Here is a 24,401-nt window from a genome sequence, read left to right as displayed (position 1 = left end):
TACCATTTGTTGTTGTAAATTCCTTTTTGTTATTTAGTTCCTTTAGATTTTCTTAACTTTGAGATTAAGTTCTTCAACTATGTTTCAATCCTTTTCTACTTTCTAATATACTTTATGTTGAATTCTCCTTTTATGTTTGTATATTTATTAATTATTTATATATTATAACATTAAACTTTTTTATATGTTGCAACATAACAATTAGCAAAATCTTACAATGCTGCAACATATTGGAAAAGAATTTAAAATTGTAATACATAAATAATGAAATTAAACATGAAAAGAGAATATAATGTAAAAGTTATTGTTATCATAAAGTAGAAAAAAATTGAAATATTTGAGAGGAATTTAACCTCAAAGTTAAAAAAGTTTAAAAATACTGAAATATGAAAGAAAGATTTAACAGAAATATTATCTAAATTAAAGAAAACATTTAAGCAAAACAACAAAATTTGCTTCTTTTTGATGTTTTAGAATTTTAGATTTAGATTTTTCTTGACTTTGAAATTTTATTCTTCAGTTATGTTTCAATCCTCTTTTTTATAATGGTTAACTTTTATCTTACATTTTCCTCTTATATGTTTATACACATTTATTTATTTATTATAATGTAACAATAAATTCTTTTATATGTTGCAACATAACAATTAACAAAATCTTACAATGCTGCAATATATAGGAAAAGAATTTAACATTGTAATACATAAATAATGAAATAAAACATGAAAAGAGAATATAATGTAAAAGTTATTATTATCATGTAAAATGTAAAAGTTATTATTATCATAAAATAGAAAAAAATTGAAACATTTGAGAGGAATTTAATCTCAAAGTTAAAAAAGTCTAAAAATATTGAAACATGAAAGAAGGATTTAATAGAAATATTAGATATTAGATATAATAGAAATTAAGGAAAACATTTAAAGAAAATAACAAAATTTGCTTTTTTGATATTTTAGATTTTTAGATTTAGATTTCTTTTTTTACTGTGGGATTAAATTCTTTAGCTATGTTTCAATCCTTTTTTACTTTATTTTTGTTACATAACTTGTTATATTATGTTATATTCTCTTTTTATGTTTTTATATTTATTCATTATTCATATATGTACCATAATAATAAATTCCTTTATATGTTGCAGCATAACAATTAATTAAACCTCAGAATGCTGCAATATATAAGAAAAGTATTATGTTACATTGTAATACATAAAAAATGAATTAATGACATGAATTAAAAACATGAAAAGAAAGTATAATGTAAAAGTTAATAAGTATCATGAAGTAAGAGAAAATTAAAATATTGAAGAAGAATTTCACAGAATCTCAAAGTTATAAAAAATCTGAAAGAATTGAAATGAAAACTGAAAAATGAATTTAAAAGGACTTAAGAGAAATATTATCTAAATAAAAAAAAAGAAAAACATTTACACAAATCAATTAAATTTTCTCTTTTATGTATGTTTTTTCTAATTGAAGAATTTAACACTCATGTTAAATTCTTTCTTTGTTGTTTTAGATTTTTGGATTTAGATTTTTTTTTTAACTTTGATATTAAATTCTTCTCTTATGTTTCATTCTTTTTATTTTATAATATTTAACTTTTTATGTTAAATATTCTCTTTTGTTTTTTTCCATATTCATTATTCATCATTTATGTACTACTATATTGTTAAATATTTTTTTACATATATGTATATATATGTATATATATTTATTCTTCAAATTAAATTAATCTATGTGTCAAATTTTATTTACATTCTCTAAGTTTTTTAGATTTATTTAACGTTATTCTTCTGTTCTATTTCTATAATTCTATTCAGATTTTGTTCATCTCAAATTAAAATATCTTATTTGTACTTCAATCTTTCCTAATCTCTTCGAATCTCGTGTTAAATAAGTTTCTTGTTTTTTTTTCAGATTTGGTTAAATATTCTTTTGTGTTTTTTCTCTTGTTGATTTTTATGTCAAAATTGTTTTCTTTTATTTAATATAATTTAATTGCTTAAATTTATTTATTTTAAATTTAAATTCAAGTCTTGTGTTTTATTTATATTATATTTCAATTATGTTAAATTTATATTTACTTTTATAGTTACTTTTATATTACGTTCTCTTTTTATTTTTTCAATTTTCATGAATTTATTTAAGTTTTTTGTTAAATTTCTCTTTTGTATTTTTACTTATATTTAAATTTAATTTAATAAATATTTTTATTGAATTCCTTCTTTGCATTACAACTATCTTATTATCTTGATAAATTGGTAATTCTAGTAATAATTTTTTTTTTCCAATAAGTAGATCTTTAGAGAATTCCAATCTGACAAGTAACACATAATTAATATACGTGTTATGTTATATTTCAATTTTTCGCGCGATTTTTGAATGAAAAAAATAAGCATCATGAGCCAGCCAATCAGAACGTCGCTTTATTCAAGTAGTCGCGGGACTCATTGCGCATCGTAGTGCGCATTACACTGCGCATTACACTGCGCATGTCGTCAGTCTACAGTTGAAAATTGTGTGGAGTGGACGTGTCGTCGCGAATTGTGATTATCGCAGTAAGTTATTTTACACTTATTATTACCAAAATATTGCTAATTTAGTTTTTGAAATGATCCATTCAGTGTACTGAAAACGAAATTAATTGGTTTTTTCCGTGTTTTTGTGTCTTTTCCTTAGAATTGTTCATTTCGCGTCTATTGCGTCATTAACGTCCCGTATCGAAATATTTCGAAACAGAATTTGAAATCGTATATCGGCTTTTTTTAAATATAATTTTAATCGTAATACGTTTATATTACAATTTCTTGATCTCTATATTTTATCATTTTAATAGTATTAAAGTGAATGAAATATTTTACGCTTTGTTACGTATTCATTTCGTGAAATCGAATTATTCAAGTATCGCATATTTTTCCGAATGTACATATATATTGTGTACAACGTCTCGCGTGTATGTTTATTGTTTACTTTTTTTAGTCTTTCGTTTATACTTTGCTCGAGGCAAGAAGCATTTCTTATGATATTTCATTTCCAAGAAATCGGATTCGTGTTCAAACATGTTTCGACCTGTCGAGCGTATCCCCTCTCCATCTTGTTATTCGATGCGCGAAATCGAAGCGCAGTGACATTGTTCGTCGTGACGATTAGACGTTTGAAATTTTCTCGAGACGATTGTTTTATTTGTTGCATAGTATTTTAATAATATCTTTCTTTGTGACTACTTTTGTTATTATTTGTGCGTTGATTAATACACATTTATTGAATATTTTATTCAACAATATTAGAATTGATAATTTTGAGTTCCTCGTTTATCACATAATTCGAGTGTCGAATTACAAGATGCTTTATATTGTGAGTTTTTTTTTTTTATTTGATTTGATCGTTGTGATACTTTAACATGATCTAATTTCATACATATTATTCATTTATTTAGAAGTTTTGATTTTTTCTGCGCAGGTTTAATTGGTAGCGTTATGGTAATATTCTCGAAGGCGGGAAAAATTCCAATATGGACGCCATTGGTGACTTTTTTTCGTGGTAAAATTTTACATTTCGTATGTATAAATTTTTATTCTGTTTTATTGGATTATTAATGATTGTTGTTAAGCAATTCATAATAAAATTACGTTTTAGTTAGAAGAAAGTGAAAAAATAAAAAGGCAGTATTTTTAGAACAAATGCTCGATAAGAAGGAGAAGAAAAAAGATCTTATCAATATCAAAAAGATATTGCTTCTTCCTCTATCATTCCCCGTCCCTCTATACTAATTTAATGTTAATTTCAGAAAATATTATATTGTGACCACGCGCAATGTGGTTAGTAGAATCAGTGTTTGCTTCGTCATAGTATTTTGAATATTTTTTAGAGCACAATAGCTCTGATTAAATTTTAATTAAAATAATCAAACGGGAAGATAGAGTCAGTGTTTGTTCGTCGATTATAATTTATGCGGACGCGTTATTAGTTTCTTATTTTTTATTTTTTTTCTTTTTATTTTAAATATTCGTTTCCGGTACAGAGTAGAGTCGGTGCTTCTCTCAAGAGAATACGGCGATCATCCATCACGCGAAGAGGTAATTATTCTTTTATCTATCTAAATTTTTATTCTTGTAAATAGAAGTTAAATGGAATTTCAATATTATATATTGTTACATATTGCATATTTAATAGTTTCGTATTTCAATTTTTTTCAAGTAATCGGAACCGTGTTTTAAATTATGACGTTTTGTCACAGATTTCTTCCATCCTTCCATCCATCCTGATGACTATCCAACCTTCTTCTCGATGACTTCTTGGCTACAATAACAATGAAGGCGTTCGCATCGTATGGTGAGTCGCATGCTTTTTGGTTCCTCCGGTCACTCAATCATGTCGTAGGATAAAAGATCCGAATCGACACGAGTGATTGGTTGTATACGTAGAATTTTGCACGAGCACAATGACCGCGGGTATATTATATTATTATAAATAAATACCCGCGAGTAGTAACAATTATTTCTATTGTGTTTTATTTATTAGTTCAGGCTAGAGTCTTCTTACGCTTCGCGTTTTTGATTAATATAAAATGTTTGGTAATTTTCTGAACATAACTGGCATAAAACGTATAATAATTATTATTATATAATTATCAGTGTAATACATGTTACTGTTAATTTGAATTTCTATAATTCAAAATTCTTCAGAGTAACATTTTAAGTTATTTGGTCAATTTGATTATTGTGTTTGTCATATAATAATTTCATATAACTTCAGTATGATTTACAACACTGGTAGATAGTAAAGTTCAATTTTTACTCGTACAAATGTGAATTAAATTTTGCGCAAGGAGACATTTCGCGACAGGCAGATTTTAGAATCAGAGCAATAAGTTTTGAATATCATTCTTCTTGGTTTTGAAAATATGCTCTGATGAAGGAATCGTCTGAGGGTATTTCTATTAATATTTTATATTAAATTACAATGAATTCTAAATTCCTTTTTCAATTCAATATTAAAAATTTAATATGCTAAAAATTCAAGAACTTGTTTAATTAATGATACGAAATATAAAATAGAGTCACACAAAATTTGAAACATGATAATAAAAATTTGAAATATATAATATAATTTATATAATTGTATAATTTGAAATATATAATACAAAGTCAAAGAATATTAGCCCGTTAGATACAAAATGAATATATTAATATCTTTTTAGCTCAGGATTTTCAGGTTTAACCCTTTCCATGTTCATTGCCAGGAATTCACTCACGTGCCCAGGTGTTACTTGAGTGAAGGAGAGGCAATGGGTATGATGACCTAGTTCATAAGTTAATACAAATTTTTAGCGACTGACGATGCGTTAGTGTATCGTGCACGACGTACTTTCCACATTGTGTGTGTGTGTGTGGTTAGGCTGTGGAATTGCGTCGTTTCAATTATTATTTCTTTCACTATTCAATCGCAATTTACAATCATACTCGTAATAAAATATTGCGAATAAGTAATAAATAGTAAGATTACTAATCTTTAGTATCAAATTACAATATCATAATTGTACAATTTTGGTTGAGAATAATGGTTATAATAATGGTACCGTTTAGTCTGGTGACTAGTATTTTGGAAAACGTTACGTATTCATAAATATTCACAATTAAAATGTAAATACACGTGTTTTGTCGCGTTTCACGCAATGGTCGCTAGCCATCGTCAGTCGATTTCAGGAAAAGGTACGTAAAGTTAGAGTGTGCGAGTAGTGTGCCAAGCTCGGGTGTCGGAGGCGTCCCGGGACGCTTTCCTAGTGTAGGCTTTTGCGCCCGGGTGTTATGTGTGAGAATCGTGGAATGAGTGTGTTGGTATGCCTGTTTTGCCATATTTTTTAAATATAGGGCTAGGTAGGATAGGTAGTATACTTCTGGTGTGTCTGTTTAATTATAAGTAGGTAGGGCCGGGCAGGTTGTCACAGTCTCTGATCGGGTAGGCGCGTTTTCGCGTGACAACTTGTTTCAGGGAATAAAATTTGAGAAATCGAGGGCGAAACTGAGACGAATGGATGACAATGCCATTCGTCTCTGGTTTTGCTCATCGAGTTTTCGAATTTCGCGGTCGCGGTCGTGATTTGCTTTCGAAACGAACGTTGCGCTCGAGATTCTGTGCATGTACGGAGAACGATCATTGCAATTGTTGGTCGTCCATGTGCATTTAGCTTCCGCGATTTAGTCCTTTTTTTTCTTTTTTCTTTGGTTTACGATTAGTGAATCTCGAGCCTAGATTTAAGTTTCAGCGGGCATTGCGCCCGAAGGAGGAAGACCGAAGAGGCCCGACAAACTGTCACGAAGAGGGCTGCAACGAATGGTTTCTCATCTTTTGGATCTTGTCTCGATCCAAAGAATGGGAAATCATTGTTACTACTTTGTCATTGTGCTCGTTTTAGTAATACGTATTATATGTTGTATTGTCTTGGCCAATTTGCATGCTGGCCTATCGTTTATCCAGTCATCATGGGCATATCGCGAATTTGCATTAGTGTTGCGATTGATTAATAAACGGGTTGAATTAGAGTTGCGATAAAATGATGATCGCGTTTGCTATAGCGTTGCGTTGAAAAGAATATCGCGGTTACGTTTAATTATTTTCATTATGAATTAATCAATTTTTTATTTTCTTTTTTTTTTTTTTTTAATATATATTTGAATTTATTCTTTATTATAATGCAATTATGATTTATGATATCGTGATATTTAAAGTAGCTTTTTCGATTTATAAAATAATAATAAATTTTATATTAAATTCGTTTGAAGAATTAGTGTTGCGTTGAAAAATAATCGCGTTTTTTTATAGTAGTTTTGCGTTTTTGCTCAAATTGCCCATATTTCTTCCACTTGGACTGTGGAAGTATCAAGTTCCTGAATCACCTATTACAGTCAAAAAGCTGTATGAAAGGTGATTGTACGACGGCAGTCTCTGACTATGGCTGCAATCTTCCGCTATTATATAGTGTTGCGTCTATAATAAAAAAATTATGAGTGCATAAATTAGTTTATTAGAGTTTCGTATATGTTTTCGCGAATCTTTTATCCTTTTTTTTTTATCCTTTTTTTTTGCTGATATAGAATTGCATTGAAAGTACAGTGAAGCACTCTTCGCGTTTTCTTTTGACATTTTAGCATTTTAGTGTTGCGAAATAGAAATAAATTCCACTCACGGTTTGTTCGGATTTACATTGGGTGGATAATTATTTTGGTTACCCTTCTGGTTACCTTTTCGTCGTTTTTTCATTTCAGCACCCCCTTATTAAGAACGTTTGTTATTGAAAATACTGTTAAAATATGTATTTCTTTCTTATCGATGAATATCTCCCATTTAAAATAATGAGTTGCTTAACAACATTTTGATAATTTGTTTTTTTAATTAAATTTTTCCTTTCTTTTTCTAGGTGTAAATTATTTTTAATTATTAATCCAGTAATTGAGTTTGTTACAGATATGAAATATGAAAAATAGAAGAAAATAAACAGGAAAAAATAGATAGATAATAATGTGTTATCCTCATTTGTTGGAAATTAATTACCTTTGTTATTGTTGTTGTTTCACTAATTCTGTTCTATAGTTTGTTTCAGAAATCTCCTTCAGCTTTCAACAATGGATTATGTGGAATGGATTACATCTTATCATCAGATAAATATTCTAATTTTTATATTAGGTAATATAGAATAGGTTGTAGGAAACATTTAGCTTTTTTCTTGATAGATGGGATTTATAAACGATGTTCTGTTCTTCTTCTTCTTATTGTTAAAAAAAGCAGCTTCGCTTTCCCCACTTTGATTCGTTTTCCAAATCAACATTTCCTATTTTTCAAGGCAATATGATCATTTTGCTATCCTTAATTCCTTAATTTCCTCATTATAAACAAATGCTTGATACTTGATAGCTACATGACTTTGTTCATTAGCCATCATTGGTATATACTGATTTGCATTTTCCTCTTGCCACATGTGGTTTTATGTCGTATCACAAATTTTTTGGAATTTGTGTGTCATCAATCAGTGTGAATGTAAATATGATGAATGTTGATACGAAGAGAATTTGTTAGATGTTCAATCAAAGCTGAATTAGGAACAAAGTGTTTAAATTCTTATATAGATAAGAAACATAAAAAAAAACTTTCAGAATAAATTAAATGTTAATGTTATATTTTTAATTCAAGTTTGTTTCAGGATTTCTTACAGGAACAGAAGATTGTATAATTGATTAAAAAAAAGTGTATTTAAAATTAAGTGCATGCAGAATCAAGGGTATTAAATAAAGTTATGTATTGTAGAAAAGTAGATACTGTAGATAAATAGGTGGATAACATACATTTAGGAAAGGAGAATTTATTTACGAATAAAATAATTTGGGAAATTTATAAAGCATAAGATTTTATTTCTTTGTACCTTGAGTGATAATAATTGTATATGTAATCAAATTATATTACGCTAGACGGCGTAGCTCTAATCTTTTTTCGGTTCAGAACATATTTTACAATGTTCGAAGATGTCGCGTCAATCTATTTCTCGTCGATATTTCGTTTATACGTTTATTTTATGATCGATAATGAAACACATAAAATAGAATAAGAAATAGACGAAGAGGAAATGAATAGAGATAAGATAAGAATTGAACGTGAGCACCATCTCTTGCAAGCTAGAAACATTTCTTTAAGATGATATTTTCTAAAAGCACTAAGAGATGGCAATAATACTTAATTCTTACTCTACTTTATCCTCCTTGGAGAAAAATCTTCTCTTATGATTCAATCATTTTTAGTTTATTATTGTTGAGTTTTATGTTACATTTCCTTTTTATGTTCTTATACTCATTTCTTATAATCTATAATTATTATTGTTTAAGTTCAATTACCTTCAGTTATTTTTCATATATATGTCTTTTCTAATTCAATTAACATTTATGCTAAATTATTTTTTCTATGTTTTAACATTTTTGGAATTTTTTTTAATTTTTACATTGAACAATCCTTCCATGGAATTTTTTTTTATTCTTTTTGTATAGGATGTTCACTTTTATTCTTATATCTTGAAGCTTTATTAAATTGTTATGTTAAATTTCTTTTTTATAATTTGTTTTTTACAAATTAAAATCTATGTCGTATGATGTATGCTTATTATGTGATCCAATGACGTTCAATGTTGTCCATCGATATCCATCGATGATGTCTTAAATTGACTTATTCTAGATTTTAATATTAAATCTTAAACCTACTTTATATTATACTTAATTCTAGGATTAAATTTAAGATGCATGCATCTTATCATGCACATCGAGTATAATCAAAAATTATAAAAATATGAAGATCTAAGTCTTAATATTAAATCTTAAATCTATCTTACATTTAAAACTGGAACTTAAATCTAAGATGCGCGCATCTTGTCATTTACATCGAACGTAAAAAGTCTTCCAATCTAATTTATTGTTAATTAATCAAAATAATTTAAAGCAGTCATTTTAGACTAGATTGAAGGTGTGCGTAGTTCTTGGCTTGCCATCGCTTTTCGAAAAATTTTCGAATGAAAATGAAGATATCTTTTTAAATGAAAAGTATGAAAAGCGATGCCAATTACCGGGTCTCACCCACGGGGAGGTGACTACGCATCGAGACCCATCAGGTTGAATTTATTGAACAAATCGAGCAGTACGTTAAATAATACAATTAATTATCTATAAACTAAATCTTAAAGGTAGAAAAGAAATATGATAAAATTGGTAAATGATTTATCTATCGTTGTCCAACGTCGTCCATCGTTGAAGACTTAAATTTAACTTATACTAGATCTTAATACTAAATCTTACATCTATATTAATAGTAACCTTACATCTATCTTACATCGATCTTACATATTTTTTTATATCTATCTTACATCTTATATCTATCTTACATAATTCAAGAAACCTGGACCTAAATCAAAGATGCATGCATCTTATCATTTATATCGAGTATAATCAATTATAATAAAAATCTAAGTCTTAATATTAAATCTTAAATCTATCTTATATTGTACTTAAAACTAGAACTTAAATCTAAGATGCGCGCATCTTGTCATTTACATCAAATGTAAAAAAACCTTCAATCTAATCTATTGTTAATTAATCATAATAATTTAAAGAAGTCATTTTAGACTAGATTGAAGGTGTGCGTAGTTCTTGGCTTGTCATCGCTCTTCGACGAATTTTCGAATGGAAATGAAGATATCTTTTTAAATGGAAAATATGAAAATCGTGATACAACGCCATCCATCGTCGCCCAGCGTCGTCCATCGTCGCCCAGCGTCGTCCATCGTCGCCCAGCGTCGTCCAGCGTCGCCCAGGGTCGTCCAGCGTCGCCCAGCGTCGTCCAGCGTCGCCCAGCGTCGGCCAGCGTCGCCCAGCGTCGTCCATCGTCGCCCAGCGTCGTCCATCGTCGCCCAGCGTCGTCCATCGTCGCCCAGGGTCGTCCATCGTCGTCCATCGTCGTCCATCGTCGTCCATCGTCGCCCAGCGTCGTCCATCGTCGTCCAGCGTCGTCCATCGTCGCCCAGCGTCGTCCATCGTCGCCCAGCGTCGCCCAGCGTCGCCCAGCGTCGCCCAGCGTCGCCCAGCGTCGTCCATCGTCGCCCAGCGTCGCCCAGCGTCGCCCATCGTCGTCCATCGTCGTCCATCGTCGCCCATCGTCGTCCATCGTCGTCCATCGTCGCCCATCGTCGCCCAGCGTTGTCCATCGTTGCCCAGCGTCGTCCATCGTCGCCCAGCGTCGTCCATCGTCGCCCAGCGTCGTCCATCGTCGCCCATCGTCGTCCATCGTCGTCCATCGTCGCCCATCGTCGCCCAGCGTCGTCCAGCGTCGCCCAGCGTCGTCCATCGTCGCCCAGCGTCGCCCAGCGTCGTCCATCGTCGCCCAGCGTCGCCCAGCGTCGTCCATCGTCGCCCAGCGTCGTCCATCGTCGCCCAGGGTCGCCCAGCGTCGCCCAGCGTCGCCCAGCGTCGCCCAGCGTCGCCCAGCGTCGCCCAGCGTCGTCCATCGTCGTCCATCGTCGTCCAGCGTCGTCCATCGTCGCCCAGCGTCGTCCATCGTCGCCCAGCGTCGTCCAGCGTCGCCCAGCGTCGTCCATCGTCGTCCAGCGTCGTCCAGCGTCGCCCAGCGTCGTCCATCGTTGTCCAATTTCGTGTAACGTTGTCCATTAATGTCAATCGATGTCCATTGATGTCTACTGAAACATCGAATATAAGAAATTATAAAAAGGAAATTAAAATCATTATCCTATATTGATCATCGTGATTCAACGCCGTCCAACGCCATCCAACGATGTCCAACGATGAAATCTTAATTTAATTTATTCTAGATCATAATATTAAATATTAAATCTACCTTATTTTATACTTAATACTAGGACTTACGTCTAAAACGCACGCATCTTATCGAAATATAATAAATTACAATGAATATATTAAAATTACGTCTTAATTCTAAATCTTAAATCTATCTTATACTATACTTAAAGCCTAGGACCTAAATCTAAGATACATGTATCTTATCATTTACATCGAGTATAATCAATTATAATAAAAATCTAAATCTTAATACAAAATCTTAAATCTATCTTATATTACACTTAAAACTACGACTTACGTCTAAAAACGCATCTTATCGAAATATAATAAATTACAATGCTAATATTATAATTTAAATCTTAATATTAAATCTTAAATCTATTTTCAAGATATCAAGAATACTCTTCTTGATCAACTTACAGCAAAAATAGAAAAATTTTTTCAAGTAATTTATTATTTAATTAAAAGAAAATTGTAATGTTCAAAACGAAGAGCAAAACGAGATAGAAATAAATATTGAAGAAAAACGTAAGACACGTCATCGATAAAAATAACAAAATAATTGAAAAAGAGGAATATCCTATAAATCATTGTCATTCTCATGTTACGACTTACATCAGTGGAGAATCGCTGAATAGACGATACTTGCCAATTATCAATCAAAAGTTACGACAGCGGCCTAACAGAAGAAGATATTTGTCCCAGCAACACAGGAAGGAACGAGGAAGATCCTCGACCACCTGTGTTGGCTAACAAAGACATTGTTCTACCGTAAGACCTAACTCTGATCGAGTACTCGGTGGTACCAATCGATCAGAGCGCGGACCTTTGACTGACCACTGGAAGTAAAGTACTAATCTAACAACTCTTGCCACTGTTGCGTTACATGTGATTGACAATAACTTGAAATAAATAAAAAGAAACAACAAACGAAGATAGAAATGAGGATAAATTGAAGAAAAAGTAAGAAACGATTCGAAGGACCACATGAAACCACCTGAGATGAAAAATAAAACGAAAGATATATCAAAGAATTAAGAATCTTATTTTTCGCTTTAAGTTGAGAAGAGTATCTTGATACTTGATATAAATAATGTCCTTAATAATAATAATTTAATATTCGTTTATTAACTAATATTCAAAGACATTCTGGTCTTATTTAAAAAAAGAGAAAAAAGATAAAATTGCTAAAATTTTCTTAAAAAATTATACAAATACAAGAAAAAATTAACCAGAATAACCTTGTACAGATTTTATTAGTACCTTCAATCTAGTCCATAGACAGTTAATTAGAATAATTTAAAGCAATCATATTTAGACTAGATTGAAGGTGTGCGTAGTTCTTGGCTTGCCATCGCTTTTCGAAAAATTTTCGAATGGAAATCAAGATATCTTTTTAAATGAAAAATATGAAAAGCGATGCCAATTACCGGGTCTCACCCACGGGGAGGTGACTACGCATCGAGACCCATCAGGTTGAATTTATTGAACAAAGTGACTAATACATTAAATGATACAATTAATTATATATAAATTAAATCATAAAGGTAGAAAAGAAATATGATACAATTGGTAAATGATTTATCCATCGTTGTCCAACGTCGTCCATCGTTGAAGACTTAAGTTTAACTTATACTAGATCTGTAATCTTACATCTATTATATCTAATACTAAATCTTACATTTATCATACATCTATCTTACATTTATCTTACGTCTATCTTTTATTTACCTTACATCTATCTTATATTATTCAAAAAAATAGGACCTAAAGTTAAGATGCAAATTTAAGATGCAATAAGATGCATCTTATGATTTACGTCGAATATAACAAATTATAATGAAGAAATCTAATCATTTTAAAAGCTATATCTTATGTTGATTATCATAATCCAACGCCGTCCAACATTGTCCATCGTTACATCTTACATCGAATGTAAGAAATTATAAGAAAAGAAATTAGAATCTATGTCGTATACTGATTATCGTGATCAAATATCGTCCAACGTCGTTGATCGATGTCCATTGTTGTCCATCGATACGTCGAATATAACAAATTATAATTAAAAAATCTAATAATATTAAAAATATATCGCATGTTGATTATCGTGATCCAACGCCGTCCAACATTGACTATCGTTACATTAAATATAAGAAATTATAGAAAAGAAATTAAAATCCTACAATGAGTATCCTATATTGATTATCGTGATACAACATTGTCCTACGTTATTTATCTATGCCCATTGTTTTCCATCGTTACATCAAATATATGATATTATAATGAAAGAAATTAAAATTTATGTTGTGTGCTGATTATCGTGATTAAACATCGTCCAACGTCGTCGATCGATGTCCATCGTTGTCCATCGATACGTCGAATATAACAAATTATAATTAAAAAATCTAATAATATTAAAAATATATCGCATGTTGATTATCGTGATCCAACGCCGTCCAACATTGTCCATCATTACATCGAATGTAAGAAATTATAAAAAAAGAAATTAAAATCTATGTCGTATACTGATTATCGTGATCAAATATCATCGTGATCGTCCAACGTCGTCGATCTATGTCCATCGTTGACCATCGATTCATCGAATATAACAAAATATAATAAAGAAATCTAATAATATTAAAAACTATATCGTATGTTGATTATCGTGATCCAACGCCGTCCAACATTTTCCATCGTTACATCGAATATACGAAATTATAAAAAAAAAATTAAAATCCGTATTCTGTATTGATTATCGTGATCCAACGTCGTCCAACGATGTTCATTGATATATCGTATATAAGAAATTAGAAAAAGGAAATTACATTCTTTTTATCCAACGATATCAATCGACGTGCAACGATATTCAACGATCTCCAACGATATCATACGATGTCCAACGATGTCCAACGATGCCCAACGATATTGATATCCATCGATACATCGAATATAAGAAATTATAAAAAGGAAATTATAATCATTATGCTATGTTAATCATCGTGATCTCACGTCGTCTAATGTCGTCCAATATCGTCCAATGTCGTCCAATGTCGTCCACTGACGTCCAATGTCGTCCAACGATGTCCAGCGATGTCCATCGATGAAATCCTAAATTTAACTTATACTAGATCTTAATACTAAATCTTAGGTCTATTTTATACATATATCTTACATATATCTTACATCTTATATCTATCTTACATTATTCAAAAAACTACAACCTAAATCTAAGATGCATGCATCTTATCATTTACATCGAGTATAATCAATTATAATAAAAATCTAAGTTTTAATACTAAATCTTAAATCTATCTTATTTATACTTAATGCTTACATCTAAAACGCACGCATCTTATCGAAATATAATAAATTATGATGAATATATTAAAATTAAATCTTAATTCTAAATCTTAAACCTATCTTATACTATACTTAAAACTAGGACCTAAATCTAAGATGCGCGCATCTTGTCATTTACATCGAATGTAAAAGACTTTATTAGTACCTTCAGTCTAATCCATTGTTAATTGATCAAAATAATTTAAAGTAATCATTTTAAACTAGATTGAAGGTGTGCATAGTTCTTGGCTTGCCATCGCTTTTCGAAAAATTTTCGAATGGAAATGAAGATATCTTTTTAAATGAAAAATATGAAAAGCGATGCCAATTACCGGGTCTCACCCACGGGGAGGTGACTACGCATCGAGACCCATCAGATTGAATTTATTGAACAAAGTGACTAATACATTAAATAATACAATTAATTATATATAAATTAAATCATAAAGGTAGAAAAGAAATATGATACAATTGGTAAATGATTTATCCATCGTCGTCCAACGTTGTCCATCGATGATATCTTAAATTTAACTTATACTAGATCTTAATACTAAAACTTACATCTATCTTAATACAAAACCTTACATCTATCTTACATCGATCTTACATATTTCTTACATCTATCTTAAACCTTATATCTATCTTACATAATTCTAAAAACCAGGACCTAAATTGAAGATGCATGCATCTTATGATTTACATCGAATATAAGAAATTATAAAAAAATAAAAATTGTGTCGTATGCTGATTATCGTGATCCAATGTCGTCCAACGTCGTCCATTGATGAAATATTAAATTTAACTTATACTAGATCTTAATACTAAATCTTACATCTATTTTACATCGATCTTACATCAATCTTACATCGATCTTACATATACCTTACATATATTTTACATATATCTTACATATATCTTACATATATCTTACATATATCTTACATATATCTTACATATATCTTACATCTTATATCTATCTTACATTACTCAAAAAACTAAGACCTAAATCTAAGATGCATGCATCTTATCATTTCCATCGAGTATAATCAATTATAATAAAAATCTAAATCTTAATATTAAATCTTAAATCTATCTTACATTATACTTAAAAGATGCGCGCATCTTGTCATTTACGTCGAATGTAAAAGACTTTATTAGTACCTTCAATCTAATCCATTGTTAATTAATCAAATAATTAAAAGCAATCAATTTAGACTGGATTGAAGGTATGCGTAGTTCTTGGCTTGCCATCGCTTTTCGAAAAATTTTCGAATGGAAATGAAGATATCTTTTTAAATGAAAAATATAAAAAGCGATGCCAATTACCGGGTCCCACCCACGGGGAGGTGACTACGCATCGAGACCCATCAGGTTGAATTTATTGAAGAAATTGAATAATACAATTGAAATTATACAATTAGTTATTTATAAATCTTAATACTAAATATTACATCTATCTTACATTATGCTTAAAACTAATACTTAAATCTAAGGTGCATGCATCTTATGATTTACATCGAATATAAGAAATTATAATAAATTAAAATTTATTACGTATATCGTGATCAAATATCGTCCAACGCCGTCGATAGATGTCTATCGTTGTCAATCGATACATCGAATATAACAAATTATAGTAAAGAATTCTAATAATATTAAAAGCTCTGTCGCATGTTAATCATCATGATCCAACGCTGTCTAACATTTTCCATCGTCATAAGAATTATCCATCGAATATTAGAAATTGTAAAAAAGAAATCAAAATCCGTATTCTATATTGATTATCGTGATCCAGCGTCGTCCAACGTTGTCCATCGATATGCATCGATGAAATCTTAAATTAACTTATTCTAAATCTTAATATTAAATCTTAAATCTATCCTAAAAAATGTTATACTTAAAACTAGGAGTTAAGTCTAAAATGCTCGCATCTTATGATTTACGTCGAATATAACAAATTATAAAAAAGAAATCTAATCGTATTAAAAGCTATATCGTATGTTGATTATCGTGATCAAATCTCGTTCAACATTGTCCATAGTTACATTGAATACAAGAAATTGTAAAAAAAAATTACATCTGTCGTATACCAATTATCGTGATCAAACATCGTCTAACATCGTCCAACGTTGTCGGTCGATGTCCATCGTTGTCCGTCGATACATCGAATATAAGAAATTATAATAAAGAAATTAAAATCTATGTCGTATGCTGATTATCGTGATTCAATAGCATCCAGCGTTGTTCATCCATGCTCATTTTAAATTATATTATTTTAAATATTAAATTTTTATACCAAAACCTAAATAAATATTATATTTAAAACTAGGACATAAATCTAAAATACTCGCATCTTATGATTTACGTCCTATATAAAAAATTATAAAAAGGAAATTAAAATCCTATATATTGATTAGCGTGATCAAATGTCGTCCTACGTTGTTCATCGATGTCCATTGTTTTCTATCGATACATCAAATATAAGAAATTATAATAAAGAAATTAAAATCTATGTCGTATGCTGATTATCGTGATCCAACATCGTTCAATCAATATCATCCAACGTTGTCAATCAATATTCATCCATACAACGAATATATAAAATTATAGAAAGGAAAATAAAATCATTATCTTATGTTGATCACCATCACCTAACGTCGTTCAACAATATCTATCGATGTCCACCGATATCCATCGATGTCCACTGATCGAAAATAAGAAATTAGAAAAAAGAAATTAAAATCTGTACTATAGAGATTTTCGCGATCCAACGTCACTTCCTTCTTCATCGATGTCCATCGATGTCCATTGATGTCCACTGAAACATCGAATATAAGAAATTATAAAAAGGATATTAAAATCATTATTCTATGTTGATCATCGTGATTCAACGCCATCCACCGTTGTCCAGCGTCGTCCATCGTCGTCCAGCCTCGACCAGCGTCGCCCATCGTCGCCCAGCGTCGTCCAGCGTCGCCCATCGTCGTCCAGCGTCGTCCATCGTCGCCCAGCGTCGTCCATCGTCGCCCAGCGTCGCCCAGCGTCGCCCATCGTCGCCCAGCGTCGTCCAGCGTCGCCCAGCGTCGTCCATCGTTGTCCAATTTCGTGCAACGTTGTCCACTAATGTCAATCGATGTCCATTGATGTCCACTGAAACATCGAATATAAGAAATTATAAAAAGGAAATTAAAATCATTATCCTATATTGATCATCGTGATTCAACGCCGTCCAACGCCATCCAACGATGTCCAACGATGAAATCTTAATTTAATTTATTCTAGATCATAATATTAAATATTAAATCTACCTTATTTTATACTTAATACTAGGACTTACGTCTAAAACGCACGCATCTTATCGAAATATAATAAATTACAATGAATATATTAAAATTACGTCTTAATTCTAAATCTTAAATCTATCTTATACTATACTTAAAGCCTAGGACCTAAATCTAAGATACATGTATCTTATCATTTACATCGAGTATAATCAATTATAATAAAAATCTAAATCTTAATACAAAATCTTAAATCTATCTTATATTACACTTAAAACTACGACTTACGTCTAAAAACGCATCTTATCGAAATATAATAAATTACAATGCAAATATTATAATTTAAATCTTAATATTAAATCTTAAATCTATTTTCAAGATATCAAGAATACTCTTCTTGATCAACTTACAGCAAAAATAGAAAAATTTTTTCAAGTAATTTATTATTTAATTAAAAGAAAATTGTAATGTTCAAAACGAAGAGCAAAACGAGATAGAAATAAATATTGAAGAAAAACGTAAGACACGTCATCGATAAAAATAACAAAATAATTGAAAAAGAGGAATATCCTATAAATCATTGTCATTCTCATGTTACGACTTACATCAGTGGAGAATCGCTGAATAGACGATACTTGCCAATTATCAATCAAAAGTTACGACAGCGGCCTAACAGAAGAAGATATTTGTCCCAGCAACACAGGAAGGAACGAGGAAGATCCTCGACCACCTGTGGTGGCTAACAAAGACATTGTTCGACTGTAAGGCCTAACTCTGATCGAGTACTCGGTAGCACCAATCGATCAGAGCGCGGACCTTTGACTGACCACTGGAAGTAAAGTACTAATCTAACAACTCTTGCCACTGTTGCGTTACATGTGATTGACAATAACTTGAAATAAATAAAAAAGAAACAACAAACGAAGATAGAAATGAGGATAAATTGAAGAAAAAAGTAAGAAACGATTCGAAGGACCACATGAAACCACCTGAGATGAAAAATAAAACGAAAGATATATCAAAGAATTAAGAATCTTATTTTTCGCTTTAAGTTGAGAAGAGTATCTTGATACTTGATATAAATAATGTCCTTAATAATAATAATTTAATATTCGTTTATTAACTAATATTCAAAGACATTCTGGTCTTATTTAAAAAAGAGAAAAAGATAAAATTGCTAAAATTTTCTTAAAAATTATACAAATACAAGAAAAAATTAACCAGAATAACCTTGTACAGATTTTATTAATACCTTCAATCTAGTCCATAGACAGTTAATTAGAATAATTTAAAGCAATCATATTTAGACTAGATTGAAGGTGTGCGTAGTTCTTGGCTTGCCATCGCTTTTCGAAAAATTTTCGAATGGAAATCAAGATATCTTTTAAATGAAAAATATGAAAAGCGATGCCAATTACCGGGTCTCACCCACGGGAGGTGACTACGCATCGAGACCCATCAGGTTGAATTTATTGAACAAAGTGACTAATACATTAAATAATACAATTAATTATATATAAATTAAATCATAAAGGTAGAAAAGAAATATGATACAATTGGTAAATGATTTATCCATCGTCGTCCAACGTTGTCCATCGATGATATCTTAAATTTAACTTATACTAGATCTTAATACTAAATCTTACATCTACCTTAATACTAAACCTTACATCTCTCTTACATCGATCTTACATCATATATCTACATTACATCTATCTACATAATTCAAGAAACCAGGACTTAAATCAAAAGATGCATGCATCTTATGATTTACATCGAATATAAGAAATTGTAAAAAATAAAAAACTATCGTCGTATGCTAATTTTCGTGATGCAACGTCGTCCAACATTGTCCATCGATGAAATCTTAAATTTAACTTATACTAGATCTTAATATTAAATCCTACATCTATCTTAATACTAAACCTTACATCTATCTTACATCTATCTTACATCTATCTTACATCGATCTTACATCTATCTTACATCGATCTTACATCGATCTTACATCGATCTTACATCGATCTTACATCGATCTTACATATATCTTACATCTTATATCTATCTTACATTACTCAAAAAACTAAGACCTAAATCTAAGATGCATGCATCTTATCATTTCCATCGAGTATAATCAATTACAATAAAAATCTAAATCTTAATATTAAATCTTAAATCTATCTTATTATACTTAAATCTATGATGCGCACATCTTGTCATTTACATCGAATGTAAAAGACTTTATTAGTACCTTCAATCTAATCCATTGCTTATTAATCAAAATAATTTAAAGAAGTCATTTTAGACTAGATTGAAGGTGTGCGTAGTTCTTGGCTTGCCATCGCTTTTCGAAAAATTTTCGAATGGAAATGAAGATATCTTTTAAATGAAAAATATGAAAAGCGATGCCAATTACCGGGTCTCACCCACGGGGAGGTGACTACGCATCGAGACCCATCAGGTTGAATTTATTGAACAAATCGAGCAGTACATTAAATGATACAATTAATTATCTATAAACTAAATCTTAAAGGTAGAAAAGAAATATGATACAATTGGTAAATGATTTATCCATCATCGTCCAACGTTGTCCATCGATATCTTAAATTTAACTTATACTAGATCTTAATATTAAAACTTACATCTATTTTACATCTATTTTACATCGATCTTACATCTATTTTACATCGATCTTACATCGATCTTACATCAATCTTACATCGATCTTACATCGATCTTACATCTTATATCTATCTTACATTATTCAAAAAACTAAGACCTAAATCTAAGATGCATGCATCTTATCATTTACATCGAGTATAATCAATTATAATTAATAAAAATCTAAATCTTAATAATAAATCTTAAATCTATCTTACATTATACTTAAAAGATGCGCGCATCTTGTCATTTACATCGAATGTAAAAGACTTTATTAGTACCTTCAGTCTAATCCATTGTTAATTGATCAAAATAATTTAAAGTAATCATTTTAAACTAGATTGAAGGTGTGCATAGTTCTTGGCTTGCCATCGCTTTTCGAAAAATTTTCGAATGGAAATGAAGATATCTTTTTAAATGAAAAATATGAAAAGCGATGCCAATTACCGGGTCTCACCCACGGGGAGGTGACTACGCATCGAGACCCATCAGGTTGAATTTATTGAAGAAATTGAATAATACAATTGAAATTATACAATTAGTTATTTATAAATCTTAATACTAAATATTACATCTATCTTACATTATGCTTAAAATTAATACTTAAAACTAATACTTAAATCTAAGGTGCATGCATCTTATGATTTACATCGAATATAAGAAATTATAATAAATTAAAATTTATTACGTATATCGTGATCAAATATCGTCCAACGCCGTCGATAGATGTCTATCGTTGTCAATCGATACATCGAATATAACAAATTATAGTAAAGAATTCTAATAATATTAAAAGCTCTGTCGCATGTTAATCATCATGATCCAACGCTGTCTAACATTTTCCATCGTCATAAGAATTATCCATCGAATATTAGAAATTGTAAAAAAGAAATCAAAATCCGTATTCTATATTGATTATCGTGATCCAGCGTCGTCCAACGTTGTCCATCGATATGCATCGATGAAATCTTAAATTAACTTATTCTAAATCTTAATATTAAATCTTAAATCTATCCTAAAAAATGTTATACTTAAAACTAGGAGTTAAGTCTAAAATGCTCGCATCTTATGATTTACGTCGAATATAACAAATTATAAAAAAGAAATCTAATCGTATTAAAAGCTATATCGTATGTTGATTATCGTGATCAAATCTCGTTCAACATTGTCCATAGTTACATTGAATACAAGAAATTGTAAAAAAAAATTACATCTGTCGTATACCAATTATCGTGATCAAACATCGTCTAACATCGTCCAACGTTGTCGGTCGATGTCCATCGTTGTCCGTCGATACATCGAATATAAGAAATTATAATAAAGAAATTAAAATCTATGTCGTATGCTGATTATCGTGATTCAATAGCATCCAGCGTTGTTCATCCATGCTCATTTTAAATTATATTATTTTAAATATTAAATTTTTATACCAAAACCTAAATAAATATTATATTTAAAACTAGGACATAAATCTAAAATACTCGCATCTTATGATTTACGTCCTATATAAAAAATTATAAAAAGGAAATTAAAATCCTATATATTGATTAGCGTGATCAAATGTCGTCCTACGTTGTTCATCGATGTCCATTGTTTTCTATCGATACATCAAATATAAGAAATTATAATAAAGAAATTAAAATCTATGTCGTATGCTGATTATCGTGATCCAACATCGTTCAATCAATATCATCCAATCGTCATCCAACGTTGTCAATCAATATTCATCCATACAACGAATATATAAAATTATAGAAAGGAAAATAAAATCATTATCTTATGTTGATCACCATCACCTAACGTCGTTCAACAATATCTATCGATGTCCACCGATATCCATCGATGTCCACTGATCGAAAATAAGAAATTAGAAAAAAGAAATTAAAATCTGTACTATAGAGATTTTCGCGATCCAACGTCACTTCCTTCTTCATCGATGTCCATCGATGTCCATTGATGTCCACTGAAACATCGAATATAAGAAATTATAAAAAGGATATTAAAATCATTATTCTATGTTGATCATCGTGATTCAACGCCATCCACCGTTGTCCAGCGTCGTCCATCGTCGTCCAGCCTCGACCAGCGTCGCCCATCGTCGCCCAGCGTCGTCCAGCGTCGCCCATCGTCGCCCAGCGTCGCCCATCGTCGCCCAGCGTCGTCCAGCGTCGCCCAGCGTCGTCCAGCGTCGCCCAGCGTCGTCCATCGTTGTCCAATTTCGTGCAACGTTGTCCACTAATGTCAATCGATGTCCATTGATGTCCACTGAAACATCGAATATAAGAAATTATAAAAAGGAAATTAAAATCATTATCCTATATTGATCATCGTGATTCAACGCCGTCCAACGCCATCCAACGATGTCCAACGATGAAATCTTAATTTAATTTATTCTAGATCATAATATTAAATATTAAATCTACCTTATTTTATACTTAATACTAGGACTTACGTCTAAAACGCACGCATCTTATCGAAATATAATAAATTACAATGAATATATTAAAATTACGTCTTAATTCTAAATCTTAAATCTATCTTATACTATACTTAAAGCCTAGGACCTAAATCTAAGATACATGTATCTTATCATTTACATCGAGTATAATCAATTATAATAAAAATCTAAATCTTAATACAAAATCTTAAATCTATCTTATATTACACTTAAAACTACGACTTACGTCTAAAAACGCATCTTATCGAAATATAATAAATTACAATGCAAATATTATAATTTAAATCTTAATATTAAATCTTAAATCTATTTTCAAGATATCAAGAATACTCTTCTTGATCAACTTACAGCAAAAATAGAAAAATTTCTTCAAGTAATTTATTATTTAATTAAAAGAAAATTGTAATGTTCAAAACGAAGAGCAAAACGAGATAGAAATAAATATTGAAGAAAAACGTAAGACACGTCATCGATAAAAATAACAAAATAATTGAAAAAGAGGAATATCCTATAAATCATTGTCATTCTCATGTTACGACTTACATCAGTGGAGAATCGCTGAATAGACGATACTTGCCAATTATCAATCAAAAGTTACGACAGCGGCCTAACAGAAGAAGATATTTGTCCCAGCAACACAGGAAGGAACGAGGAAGATCCTCGACCACCTGTGTTGGCTAACAAAGACATTGTTCTACCGTAAGACCTAACTCTGATCGAGTACTCGGTGGTACCAATCGATCAGAGCGCGGACCTTTGACTGACCACTGGAAGTAAAGTACTAATCTAACAACTCTTGCCACTGTTGCGTTACATGTGATTGACAATAACTTGAAATAAATAAAAAAGAAACAACAAACGAAGATAGAAATGAGGATAAATTGAAGAAAAAAGTAAGAAACGATTCGAAGGACCACATGAAACCACCTGAGATGAAAAATAAAACGAAAGATATATCAAAGAATTAAGAATCTTATTTTTCGCTTTAAGTTGAGAAGAGTATCTTGATACTTGATATAAATAATGTCCTTAATAATAATAATTTAATATTCGTTTATTAACTAATATTCAAAGACATTCTGGTCTTATTTAAAAAAAGAGAAAAAAGATAAAATTGCTAAAATTTTCTTAAAAAATTATACAAATACAAGAAAAAATTAACCAGAATAACCTTGTACAGATTTTATTAATACCTTCAATCTAGTCCATAGACAGTTAATTAGAATAATTTAAAGCAATCATATTTAGACTAGATTGAAGGTGTGCGTAGTTCTTGGCTTGCCATCGCTTTTCGAAAAATTTTCGAATGGAAATC

The 24,401-nt window shown here is 30.6% G+C and overlaps 1 protein-coding gene across 1 annotated transcript; it reads left to right on the top strand.

Annotated features, from left to right (window-relative positions):
• The first annotated feature begins 10,249 nt into the window (after positions 1 to 10,249).
• On the top strand, positions 10,250 to 11,200 carry LOC133666814 (adhesive plaque matrix protein-like). The gene has a single exon (XM_062080727.1). It carries the CDS (start codon positions 10,250 to 10,252, stop codon positions 11,198 to 11,200), a length of 951 nt encoding a protein of 316 aa, XP_061936711.1.
• Positions 11,201 to 24,401: the final 13,201 nt, after the last annotated feature.

The sequence above is a fragment of the Apis cerana genome, linkage group LG10, assembly GCF_029169275.1.
Source record: "Apis cerana isolate GH-2021 linkage group LG10, AcerK_1.0, whole genome shotgun sequence".
NCBI lineage: Eukaryota > Metazoa > Arthropoda > Insecta > Hymenoptera > Apidae > Apis > Apis cerana.
Note: the sequence above shows the minus strand (reverse complement) of the source record. Positions and strands in the feature narration are given on the sequence as shown.